Source organism: Hemitrygon akajei, chromosome 19 (genome assembly GCF_048418815.1).
Source record: "Hemitrygon akajei chromosome 19, sHemAka1.3, whole genome shotgun sequence".
Taxonomy (NCBI): domain Eukaryota; kingdom Metazoa; phylum Chordata; class Chondrichthyes; order Myliobatiformes; family Dasyatidae; genus Hemitrygon; species Hemitrygon akajei.
In genome coordinates this window covers 23,920,401-23,934,343 of record NC_133142.1, presented here as the reverse complement: position 1 = coordinate 23,934,343, position 13,943 = coordinate 23,920,401, and the positions used below count along the sequence as shown (strand labels likewise).

The window sequence follows — 13,943 nt, the reverse complement described above, 5'->3', positions numbered from 1 at the left end:
AAAGTTCTCCAAATGCAATTCGGAAATAGCAGGTAGGAGAGACCGTGTAGTAGCCCAGATTTGAAATATTAAGTTTTATAAATAGAGAAGAAATTTGTAAGTTTAGTTTAGGAATGCAGTTTTCCATATTTTCATTTGCTTCCAAAATCTTGTTGGGTTTTTTGTTATGGACCTGTAACAACTTTTCCTATTAAAATAAGTCAGAGCATTGAGTATAGGAGTTGGGATGTAATGTTAAAATTGTACAAGGCATTGGTAAGGCTGAATTTGGAGTATTGTGTACACAGTTCTGGTCACCAAATTATAGGAAAGATGTCAACAAATTAGAGAGAGTACAAAGGAGATTTACGAGAATGTTACCTGGGTTTCAGCACCCAAGTTACAGAGAAAGGTTGAACAAGTTAGGTCTTTATTCTTTGGAGCGTAGAAGGTTGAGGGGGGGACTTGATAGAGGTATTTAAAATTATGAGGGGGATAGATAGAGTTGATGTGGATAGGCTTTTTCCATTGAGAGTAGGGGAGATTCAAACAAGAGGACATGAGTTGAGAGTCAAGGCAAAAGTTTAGGGGTAACACAAGGGGGAACTTCTTTATTCAGAGAGTGGTAGTTGTGTGGAACGAGCTTCCAGTAGAAGTAGTAGAGGCAGGTTCGATTTTGTCATTTAAAAAAAATTGGATAGGTATATGGACAGGAAAGGAATGGAGGGTTATGGGCTGAGTGCAGGTAGATGGGACTAGGTGAGAGTAAGCATTTGGCACGGACTAGAAGGGCCGAGATGTCCTGTTTCTGTGCTGTAATTGTTATATGGTTAAAATATCTTATATCCAATTTACAATAGCATCTGCTTATGTGAAAATTAGATCAGCCCATCCCCGGTTTTGCACCTCCTAGGCCCTAACAATTCTGCTTCTCAAGCTACCAAAGTTTTGGTTGCTTAATCATGTTTTAAATGTTAATATTATGATGCTGAGATACAGCCTCGAATGTGCTGGGTCACATCATCGGTGATGTAAGCTGAGGTCATCGAGTGTTTCGGGTCTTTCAGCATCAGTCTCGCCCAAGTGACTCAGCCACCGTTGAGCAGGCTCTGGCTCTCGTCCCAACAGCAGTGGTCTACAGGTCACACCTCCCGATCCCTAGCTGTCTGGAGGCTCTGTGGCGATCCTGATGGCTCTTCGAAAATATTTCAGATAGTTTTAACAACTTCAAAGCAAGACTGGAACTGCGGCTGTGAGCCCTTTTCCATGTTGACAATGGCTACAAAAACAAACGAATTGACATTAATCATTCATTGTTGGCCATCTGTTACCTTGTGTGGCTCATAGAAGTCAGGTTTTCCTTTTGTCCTTATTCAAAGAGATGGTTTGTCATCACATCACTAAAAGTACACAAGTCAAGCAGCTGCGATGAGCATTTCCTGTGTGATCTCCCAGATGCTACAACACAATAGGGGCTGACAGAAGTGCGAAGTTACAGAAAATTATCCATTAATGTTAAAGAAATGTGCGTATCATTTTCAAGGACATTCGAGTATGTTAAAATTAATTCAAGGTATACATTGAAACTTACACTATTAATTACTATATTCTGAAATACAATCTTTTTGGTACCTAATTAATTTGAGCCAGATTACATGGAAATGATGAAGCATATGGTGAAAAGAATAAATGCCAAATTAAAACTCAACACTTTCAGTGAATTTGAGTAAACACTGACTGGTGCGTTCAGCGCTAGCATTGGAGTAATCTGTGAATTTATACAGTCATCCGCTGGGTTTGGGTGGAGATAAATTGGATCATTGAGGTTATGTGAGCCATGGGAGAAGACAGATTTGTTTTGTGGTTTGCACAGAAGATTACATTGTCTCTTGTCTAAATGGCTGATGTTAGGAGACTGGAATGTTGGAGATAAAAGGTGATTCACAGAATGAAACTTCTGGTGTGTGGCTACTGCAGATTATTGTCTTAATAAGCAATCCTGTCGTTTTTTTCAAAAAAAATCTGACACGCACAGAAACCTGGCATGTAAAAAGTTCTCATGTCTAGTTAAGTACAAAAATTTGGATTGTGGCAAGTATCAATTTATCTTGACTTGTGTTTTAACCGGAGGAACGTCATTTCATTATAAATCATTTTTAAAAAATGAATTGCATTGTAGCGCCTGTGAAGACAGTAACCAGCAGAGGGCAGCATTGCCGTGCGCTTAGAGACAATTCTTGGTTGACGTGAGAAAGGGAACCCTGAGGCATTCTGGTGAAATTTTACAGGAATTTCCCTCCTGCTCTTAAAAAGTATTAATTATGAGCGCTTGCTGACTATGGACATTGGGAAAAAGTGTCTACTATTTATTCCAAAAATACAAGTAGGATTTTCACCATAGAGGTTGAAAATTAACACCAAATTAGCAATCTTTCCATATACGGACAATAGTTTGGAGTAGAATTTATTTTAGTGGAACGTGTGCTGCTACGGATACATAATATTAAGGTTTTTCATCTTCCACTGTTCAATATTATCTAATACCTATCTTGAGATTTAATTGTCACTGTACTCAATTGACATCCACCATTTGGTGTGACAATTGTTTACTTTTGGTTTTAAAGTAATCGTTGAGTGTGAAAGGAATTTTATCTCTAAAACTTGAGTCATTATTTTAATTAGCAACTGGAAGTAAGCATACCAAAGTACGTTTTAATAGTGGTGAGTGTGTTAACTGCGCACTGAGGATGCCGCCTCGACTGGTGATGAAACGTCTGCAAGTTAATTGCCAAGCTCGGCGGACACCGCAACATCAAATACTAAAGTACTTTAGAGTATATCTTGAAATGCCGTCGCTGCATTTCCCCCAGAATTAAAATAGCTCTGAGTCCAACTGCATAGCCCACCGTAGCGAGTCGCATCTCGACAGTGAGTCAGAGTGCCGGAGAGGGACAGACAATTTAATGGCATGGCAACAACACTTCCCTCAAAGTCAACAAAGCAGCTGTTTATTGATTTCAGAAAGGGGGGTGGTGCATATGGCTACATCAATGGTGCTGGGGTTGAGAGATTCAGGTTTCTGAGTGGAAACGCACTAACAGTCGTTGATTTCACGGCCAAGGAAGCTGACTTACACCACCGCTTCCTCAGGAGGCTATAAAGAATTTAGCATGTCCCCTTTGATCCACAGAAAGTATTCTGTCCGAGTGTATACTAGCTTGGTATATCAACTATTTTTGCACATGACTGCAAAGTACTGCAGATCATTGCGGGCACAAAGGACGGGCCTACCTTCTATAGATTCTGGTCTATACCTCAGTAAAGCAGCCAGCATATTCAAAGATCACACCCATCTCAGACATCTCGCTTCTTCCCTCTTCCATGGAGCAGCAGATACAAAAGCCTGAAAGCCCAGGCTCAGGGACAGCTTCTCCCCCACTGTTACCTGACTCCATCCTGAACAGGCCTTGTGTGTGATAAGATGGCCCCTTGGCCTCAAAATCTACCTCATCATCATTGCACCTTTCTGTAGCATTTGCACTTTATTCTGTATTGTTATTGCTTTACCTCATTCTTCCTCAGCATACTGTATAAAAGTACGCAAGACAATCTCCTCACTGTATCTTGGTACATGTGGGAATAATAAACTAACACCAAAGCTCTTTCATCACTAATCACCCGTTGTTGAGAAATTTGCTTTGCAGCTTCAACAAAAACTTCTTCCCTCCCTTATCCTGTATTAACAGTACAGGATTTTGCATTAGATATTTGGAATGAGTTATACAATCTGGAAAGAAAGAACACACTTGGAAAAACTACCTTGAATTTCCCTTAAGCAACTTTTAACTCAAATTTTAACTTTAAAACCAATTCCAATCAAAACTTCCTGCACCTGTCAGGATGCAGCCTCCAGTTTGGAAGTCTAATATTTTACAAAAGGACTCAGAATTGTAAAAATCGCAAACCAGATGTTACCTAATTAATACATCCTGATTACCTTATCCATCACAATTCCAGATCATTTCAGCTGTAGATTCAACTATTGCGTTTTCTCAAAAAATATCTTAGTTACTTTTGAGTTTTTCCAAAATGTGAAACTTATAAAACATGTTAACAATTACTTGTAAAACAAAGAAAGATCATCTCTTTCTACACACAATTTCTAAGAGCACTATTTTGCAGCTTTGAACTGTGTAAAGTATTTGAACACATCTGGAACTCAATGCAAAATCCTGGTCACCACATTACAGGAAGGATGTGATGGTTCTGAAAAGGGTCTGGATTTACAAGGAAGCTATAGGGCTGGAAATTATAGTCTTGTGGAGAGATGGCCCATGCTTGGAGCCTTTAAAAGCAGAGACAAAACAGTGATTTCATTGAGGGAGATTATTAACTCTGAGGGGCTTAAGTCTCAGAGTGAGGCAGGGTAATACAAACTGGTCAGCCAAGAGATGGCCTAGGTTGAATTTAATTGGGTGGAATGATTACAGGGCATGAGAAAGGAATACTGAATGAAGTGGGTGAGGGGAATGTGGACAATTGCAGATCGGCACCTTTGCTGGTGGAGGCAGAAACATTTACTTCATTTAAAAAGATGAGTGATTGAAGAGTGGTTACCTAAAGGGCTGGGAACTAAGAGCAGGGAGATGGGACTAGTCCAAAATTCACTTTTATCCACATGAACATACAGAGTCACAAATTTCTTGGAGAACTTCACCACTGACAAGTGTATTAGAAATCACCTTACTTAAGTAGTCTCTTGGCAACTTGTGTTTCTGATGTGTTCATGCTAACATAATTTAGTCCATTTGGCCACAGGCAAAACAATATGCATCAAATGTTCTGATTAAAGCTCATTGACCTGAAGCTTTAATTGTGTTTCTTTCTCATTGATGCTGTCTGATCTGCTATCCCCAGCATTCTCTGTATTTATTAGACATTAAAGGAACTTTGGAATTAAAAAGTAACAGACTAACTCAATACACTTAACAAACAGTGTTTTTAAAATCAGAAAATTGTTGAAGACGTAGCAGCTTCCTTTCAGCTGTTAAATGAGCGGCCAACATCAGAAAGGGAAACTGAGGAGATTTGCCTACGGCTTCCTTGGATCCCCAGATGTACCAGAAAATTGGCCAACATAGTCAAAGAACAGGCTGTTCCAAAAGTGGACTACGATACACCACATGCAATTCACTAATTTCTTGGTTAGCCCCAACCTCAATGGAAATGCAGAAACTTCTGACTTTGGTGCAAATACATCAACGTTTTGTGTATATTACACTACCTTCAAAGTTCAAATCCAACTGACACCAGAATCAATTCAATCTCTCGTATACCCTTCACTCAGATCACCAATCCTCCTAATCTTGTTGCTCTAATTATTAAATGCCTTCAATTGCTTATCTCAAAATTATTCCCCAAAATTCCCTTTCCCTCCTGCTTTCCAGTGTGAAAAGCCTTCTGAGAATATTTTGCTTTACCCCTGCTCCAATCCCTCTACTTCTGTTTTGGCCCAATCTACATTTCTTTTCCGAAATCATGTTGTTAGAAGCGGTACGGTATATTAATGATGTTTAAAATCTCCACTTTTCAGGGTTTGTTCTTCAACCATTTCCTGGTAAAAACACTGTTAAATGCAGCCCCTTCCTGGCTTCTACAATCTGTTGGGTCTGTGCTTACACACACCCATCCTCCCTGCTCCAATCTCAGCCACATATACGGGCAAATTTTTCTTTCCAAGCACTTTGGATGGAAACTACCCACGCAGTTTCACAACAGTTAATTTTCCATGTCCATATTTATAGACTGCCAAAAGTATCAAGAACATATTTACAGCTAGATCCCTTTCTTCTAGTAATATTTTGGAATCTACTTAAAAAAAATAGTAATTATGATTTTAAAAAAAGGATAATTCATTCAGAAGTGGAGTATGTGTGAATTAGGGACAGGGAACTACTCAGCCCTTCAAGCTTGCGACATGTGAGATCTTCACTTCTTGCAGAAGACACTTGCTGCTGGCTCCCTCCCATATTTCAAAGATGTGCGGGTCGGTAGGTTGATCAGCCACTTTAAATGTCCACTAGTATGCCAGTGAGTGGTAGAACCTGGGGGGGGGGGGGCGTGCTGGTGAGGATGCAGGAAAAATAAAGATGGGATTAACACAGGGTTAATTTAAATGTGTGATGGGTAGTCAAATACGGACTGAGGTGTGCCAAAAGGCCTGGTTCTCCACCATATCCCAATGACTGACGTGACAGATTGATAGGACAAGGCAGAATAATAGTTCAGAATGGACTAGATGGGCCAAAGTGCCTGTATCCATGGTGCAGTGCTCTACGACTACAATTCTACCTGACCACTTCCCATCTGTGAGCTCTAATATTCTTCAAGTAACATTAAGGGTGAATTCAGTGCACGAGAGAGATTGTCTTACTTACAACATATTATTCATGAAAGTACAAGCCCGTACAATTAATATTCAAAAAGCAAACACGAGGAAATCTACAGATGCTGGAAGTTCAAGCAACACACACAAAATGCTGGTGGAACGCAGCAGGCCAGGCAGCATCTATAGGGAGAAGTACTGGCAGCACTGGAATGCTGGCTTTTATTGCTAAGGGGATGGAGTATAAGAACAGGGAGGTCTTACTGCAGTTGTACCGGGTATTGGTGAGACCACACCTGGAGTACTGCGTGCAGTTCTGGTGTCCATATTTAAGAAAGGACATACTGGCTCTCGAAGCAGTGCAGAGAAGGTTCACTAGGTTAATTCCGGGGATGGGTGGGTTGATGTATGATAAGAGGTTGAGTAGATTGGGACTCTACTCATTGGAGTTCCGAAGAATGAGAGGCGATCTTATTGAAACATATAAGATTGTGAAGGGGCTTGATCGGGTGGATGTGGGGAGAATGTTCCCAATGATGGGTGAAACTAGGACTAGGGGGCATAATCTTAAAATAAGGGGATGACGTTCCAGGACTGAGATGCGGAGAAATTTCTTCACTCAGAGGGTAGTGGGGCTGTGGAATTTACTGCCCCAGAGAGCTGTGGAAGCTACTACACTCAATAAATTCAAAACGGAGATAGACATTTTTCTGGATAAAAATGGCATTAGGGGATACGGTGAGCGAGCAGGTAAGTGGACATGAGGCTAGGTTTAGATCAGCCATGTGATCTCCTGGACCAGTTTTCGATAGCCTGGATGGGTCGGAGAGGAATTTTCCAGACTTTTTCTCCTCAATTGGCAACTCGGTTTTTTCCCCCCGGGTGATCACATGGGTTTGGGCGGGATGAATAATAAAATAAAATGGGCAGCATGGTGCCCTGTTGGCTGGCACTGTTGCCTTGTGGGATTCGGTGAAAACTAGAGTTAAGATTGGATCAGCCATGATCTTGTTGAATGGCGGAGCAGGCTTGAGGGGCCAATTGGCCTACTCCTGCTCCTATCTCTTATGTTCTTATGTTCACTGTCAACGTTTCGGGCCGAGACCCTTCGTCAGGCCCGAAACGTCGACAGTGCTTCTCCCTACAGATGCTGCCTGGCCTGCTGCGTTCCACCAGCATTTTGTGTTTTAATTAATATTTAACTGTGTTTTAGGAGCTTGTTGCAGTTTTAGATGTTTTGAGAGAGGGAAAAAAAGCAAACTAAAATGCAAATAACTACTTTGGCCTTAGAAATGTGTTTGTACTCCAAAAACATGAGACAGTGGACAGATCGCAGAAGACATTACCTCCAGTTGTGTCCAACGTGAATCTCTCTGGCTGGGTCATGAAGCTGAAGGGTAATAGGACGGGAACCCAAATAAAAACAAAGGCAAAAATGTGGAGTGGTCAATATCCAAAACAGAGCAGGGGTGTGGTTCTGAATTAATTTTACACAGTCAATCCTATGAAGAACAAGGGAAACACAATGGAAAATAAGGGAGTACAAAATCTAAATCAACGCGCATTCATTATGAGAAGTAAAAATGAAATTCAAAATGGCTCCTGATCTTGAACAAGACAGTTCTTGAGGTTTCCTTCACATCCTGTTAATTTGCTTTAAAATCTGATGCAAATGTCCACCCCTCTTGAGCCCAGCCTATTTATCATTTTACTAAGAACCACCCCTGGCGCAACTGAAGTATAATAATTTATAGTTAATGAAACTTGACAGCTAACTTATTTATTTATTGTCATACAGCGCAGAGTAGACCCTTCGTGCTGTGCCACCCAGCAATCCCCCAAATTCACCTTCGCCTAATCACGGGACTATTTAGAATGACCGATTAACTTACCAATCACTACATCTTTGGAATGTGGGAGGAAACCAGAACACCTGGAGGAAACCAGGAGGATGTACAAATTCCAATAAAAAGCTCTTGTAAAACACACAAGGTAATTTCTTTCACTAATGCCAAGTGAAGGATGAAGAGTTACCAAAAAAAATAGCCCACCTGTTTTTCTAAGGAGTACATGGTGTCTTTTATAATCAGCCAAAGCTGGAGTTTATCATCATACCGGGAGGGTAATAGGTCAGACTGTTATCTGCATTCTGCTTGTTTGCTGGGGGTCAATAGAGACATTGGGCAGTTGTATTCAGCATTGAAACCATAAGCATTTGGCTTTTGGTCTTCCATTCCATTTAAGTGTGACAATGTCTTTGTAGGCTGTGTGGGTAAAAGAACCAAAGTACAGCACTTAATTCAAATTGCATTTTTCTGTATTAAAATCCAAGTCATGCACTTTAGTCTTAGAAAGGATGAGACAGCGTAGTTCTAATTGGTTTTTCAGGACCTGGATATTGCTGGGTGTTTATTGTATATTCATAAATGCCCTCAAGAAAGCATGTTTATTAAATTGCTAACAGTGGCCAAACTAAAGTATTGCTATCTGAAATGCTTCAGCCATTGACAACTGCAGATAAAGCTGAATATTTGCAACCAGTGAACATCCTCACTTGGCCTTATAATGAAAGTTATTGAATCAGTAGCTGAAAATGTCTGGAACTGAAACACTGCCATGAAGAACTCCAGCAATTACACTGGGATAACCAACCAATGTCTTCCTTTTGCATCAAACACAATTCTGATCTCTTCTTCATTCATATCTGCTTTCATTTTACACGGGCTCCTTGATTCCACAGAGTCAAATACTATCTTGTTGTAAAGGACAGGCACTCTCATTTCATCTCTGGAATTCACTATTTTTGGTCCACATTTTCAGCAAGGTTCAAGAACAGACTACCCTGGCAAAAATACAGCTTGGCACTGAACTTCCAACACTTTGCCCAAGATCGGGCAGCAGCTAGCCAGATTGGATTTGTCCTGCATTTTTGTAACTAGAATATTTAGGCAACTTTCCACATTGGATAGATGCTTAGATTAGTTTTTATTTGTCATGTGTACATCAAAACATTTGCTCGGGTCAAATCTGTGATGACTGCACTGGCAGCAAATGCGATCTGGCGCCAACATAGCATGACCACAACTCACTATCCGTCACTGTATGCCTTCGTGAGGAAACCGGAGCACCCAGGGGAAACCCACATGGCCACAGGGAGAATGAACCACCTCTTTACTAGTAGTGGCAGGAATTGAACCCCAGTCAGTGCTTGCTGGTGCTGTAAAGTGATGCACTAACGACTGTGTTGCCGTGCTGCCACTAGAGTGGGAACTGTACCGGAACAGCTAGACTAGAAGGATGGCGGAATCAGGAGCAGGACTTCAAAAGCCACAGTGCTCTCTGGTCCCAGTGCTCTTGGCCATTTGATATCACGGTTGAGAATATCAGGAGGAAGTAGAGACAGGCCACTAAAATGTTTCACTTCTGGAAGACCATGTTCACCAATGCCTCAAATCGGTTTTAGAATTATTATCGGGAAACCAGAGGAGGAAGAGGATCAGGTTGTTCAGAATTGCACCCAGTTAGCTGTTTGTCCAGAGCATCGATACTACAACACTAGAAGTATTTGCAGCCTTAAGGATTGGCCTGCACATGTCTAGTTAATTTATTTGCCATGGACGAGTGTGTAAAAGTAAAATGTTGCCTTTCTAGAGGATTTGATTATTACAGCTTCCCATCAATACCGGGTTGACAAATACCATTTCCTAACTGGACTTGAATAGGATGAGTCCGGTTCTTTTCATGAGGATAGCACGATGGGACAAATCAGAAGATACTGCCCAAATGTGGTAATAATCCTATACATGCTACTATGAACTTGAATCACTGAAAAGTCAAAATTGCAATTGGAAGGTTGGGTACAATATTTTAGCTGTTTTGTTTTTAGAAGCACTGAATTGGGAACTTTAGCATTAAGTGGGTGATAAGTAAATGAGTTTCTAGTTATGATTGCATTGGGGTCATGTTTTGTTGCTAAGCAATCCAGAGAAACCACAAAAATGAATCTTGAACAGACATGTCTGCACGTTTCAGAAAACTCTGGAGATTTATTAACAGATTGACTCAATTAAATCTCCAACCAGTAACTACAGAAGATTTCAAAACAGTTGAAAATTACACCTTTATTGAAGTTTGTCAGTTGCTAGTTACATTAAGCTTTTCACATTAAGGCACAAAGCACTGCAAGAGTGACAACCATCCCTACTCAGAGATACAATATTCAATTACAAAGACAGCTCCAACAGGGAAAAAAAAACAATATTCATTATGGCCAGAGTATAAATAGATTCTAAGTACAGTTTTAAAAGACAGTTGTGCAATTTAGTAGCTTCTAATCTTAGATAATACAATAATGTTCAATTGTACAATTAACTATCCGGTTTTACTCAAATATGCACGAGAATTAGGTAAACAACATTGAACCTTAAGCACAAAGTTAATTTTCACTGAAATAACAAATCCAAACAGATTTAAAATGGAAACACTGATCAGCGAGACACAGAAAAACTGCAAAAATTAGGGAAGGTTTGCTTGTTATTCTCAATTTATCCATCATCAAAGCAGCACTGGCTTTAACAGAGGTAGGGCCAGATGCAATGTGCTCTAAACTACTGTCTTCTCTGCAATCTTATTCCACTCTGTCCTCCACTTAAATGACAAAGTATGCATAAAACAAGCAGCGGACAGAACATGGGTTGGAATGAACACAGCAGCAAGTATTTTCCCACCAGTAAATTATTTAAGCTCTGAATTTATAAATGGACACATATGCAGAAATTTAAGAGGCCAGAGCTCGTCTCCACTGGGTAGACAATGCAATTGTAAAAATCTTTTAAGCAGTTTGCATATTCCTCTTAAAACTAAAAGAATGCCTCCCTCCCCATGACCAGAAAAGTTTCTCCTACACCACCACCCACCAAACCATTGGACCAGTAGCACATCTGGTTCCAGTGTCGTTATATTGAGTGAATGTATTAGAATCTATCCTCTACAAGAAATAAGCCATTCAGAATGGGAGTTTCTTATTTTATGATAGTGCTTAAGTCCACCTAAAGCCCAAGCAACTATGACTTCAGCCAAGCTACTGAAGGCAAAAATCCTGTTATAATAATCCAGTTTTACAATCGTCTGTTTAAGTTCTTTATTTATATATAATTCATACAATCTTCAGTTTCTACATATAACTATGACATTCGAGCCATCACCCAATCCATTCTTTGACACTGCTGGTTCAACAGCATTTGAAAAAGATGTCCATTTTGCAGCTGAAGTTGTCATGCAATTGCAAATGTTCTCTGAAAGCTTGTACTGAATTGAAACATCTCATTTGAAGGAACCAAGTTGGAGAGCTCGCCTAAGGAACTGTGACATGGAATGGGCTTCCTGGAATATGCTCATCGCCCCATTTCACAACCAGTGTATAGTTCCCCTTCTCCTTCACTATATAGGTAACATTATATTGCTCATTTCCAGTGTGCTTCACGGAAACCTCTTCACATGGAATAGTACATCCATGCACACCAACCAGAAGTATATTTGAGCCTAGGAGAGGAAATTACCAATAAGATTACAAATACTAGTTTCCAGTACAATTATTCAGTACAAATTATATTAACATGTTCAATTAAAGGATACAACTCTTGGGACAGAACTTAAGCAAAATCAACCTCAGGAGGAACACTGACAGAGGTTATTAATTTCTTACAATGTTGTGATCATTCTCTTATGGAGCCAGACAGCAGAGAAAGAGGCCCATTTGGCTCATCAAATCCAGGCAGACCTTCAACACCCATTTCTATTCTCTCCACTTCGTCACGAAATCTCGACAAGATTCTCCTCTCACCTACACAATTTAGCTACCAACCCCCAGCATAGGAGAGGAAACTCGTGCAGGCGGAGTGAACACAAGCACAAAGACGGTCAGGATCGAACCCGCGTCACGGAAGACAAGTTGGCTGCTCTGCTGGTTGTACTGCTCGATCCTCAACATGCTCACTTGGAGATAAAAGTTAAAGTTCCTTTCATTCCACTTGCAAAGATTCCAAACCACATCCCGATCCATAAAGTTAAATTAATATCATATTGGTCCTGGCTTATTCCAATGTAACAGTGCACAGCCATATTTAAATCTAAGCAGCACAGTTATAATGACCAAACATCAAAGAAAACAGGCAGAAACACAGAGGCCAGCAGCAAATCTTAAATTTCAAAGTTTTAAAATTGCTTTTTGTATTTTATCCATTCCTGTCCTGCCATTAAGGCAATTTTAATCAGGACTAAATAAACTGCTGACCTAAGAGCAAAAAACCCCCCAGTGCAACTTAAATCCTCTGCCAGCTTGAGAACAGTTCAAATTAAAAGCTATTAAAACTTGCAAATCAAATGTAGCATTTCATAGTGGTGAAACAATGTGAAGAAAGCAGGTCCTTCACCTTTAAGTTCACTAGCATACACTTTCAACTAAAAACCATTCCAAGAGTTTGGATAATTCTCTGAAGCATGAGCAATGATCACATTTCATAATGCTGCTCACTCACACTCCTCTTTAAAGAGCATGTATGGCAGAGTGCCAAATATCCAAGAGAACACCCACTGCTAGTCGATGTTACAGAAGAGTGGGTGACAATGAATTCCTCAGCAGATCAGAGGCCCAGAGAATAATCTTTACTTCCACAGTATGGTCTCCATCTGTCCTCCCTCATCCAATTTGTTGCACTTTTTCCTCTCAATTATTGCCTGGCTTCTAACTCTCGACTCATTTCCGAGTAACATCATGCAAAATCTGGTTTGCTAGGTGTTGAATGTTCCAAAAATCAATTAGCTTATTCACTACATTTGCTGTTAATCAGATTTGGATTTTTCCTCCCTGGTTTAATAAGGATAATAAGAGAAAAGGGGCAACTAGGGAAAGAATAGGCCCCTTTATCGATGTAGTAATTTACTTGTGGAACCACAGGAGATATGCAAATACTTAAATGGATATTTTTCATTTGTAGTTGCTGAGGTCATGGAAGCTAACAATTTAAGAGAAATGAATAGTAATGTTTTGAGATCATGTTTGCATTACAAGGGAGGTGCTGGCAGGCTTAAGGCTTATTAAGGTAGATGAATCCCCAAGGTCTGACCAAGTTAAAACATGGACATTGTAGAAAGGTAGGGAAGAAATTGCAGAGGCCCTGGCAAAGATATCTGCATCTTTAGCCACAAATGAGGCACCAGATGACTAGAGGCTGGAAAATATTATACCTTATTTAAAAAGGTGGGAGCTACTTCAATGATGAGAAAGTTACTGGAGGGGTTTTGAAGGTAAATGATCTACCAGCATTTGGAAAGGCAAGGACCAACGATAGTCAGCATGGTTTTGAGAGTGGTAAATAGCGTCTCAAGTTTAATTGAGGTTTTTTTAAAAAAATATGACAAAGGACTGAGTGAACCATGTCTATGTGGACTTTGACATGTCCTTTGACAAGGTCTCACCAAGGAAGCTGATCTGGAAGATTAGATCACAGGGAATTGAGGTGAATGGGCCAACTGGATACAAGTTTGACCTGGCACAAGGAGACAGTGGGTGTTAGTGGAG

The 13,943-nt window shown here is 40.2% G+C and overlaps 1 protein-coding gene across 1 annotated transcript in view; it reads right to left on the bottom strand.

Moving 5' to 3' along the window:
* Positions 1-10,465: 10,465 nt before the first annotated feature.
* The window catches only part of LOC140741828 (filamin-B-like), a 162,284-nt gene continuing 158,806 nt past the window's right edge, over positions 10,466-13,943 (bottom strand). Inside the window, 1 exon segment of the mRNA XM_073072270.1 lies at positions 10,466-11,905. Within this exon segment, the coding sequence (XP_072928371.1) occupies positions 11,718-11,905 (188 nt within the window). The 3' untranslated portion in view covers positions 10,466-11,717.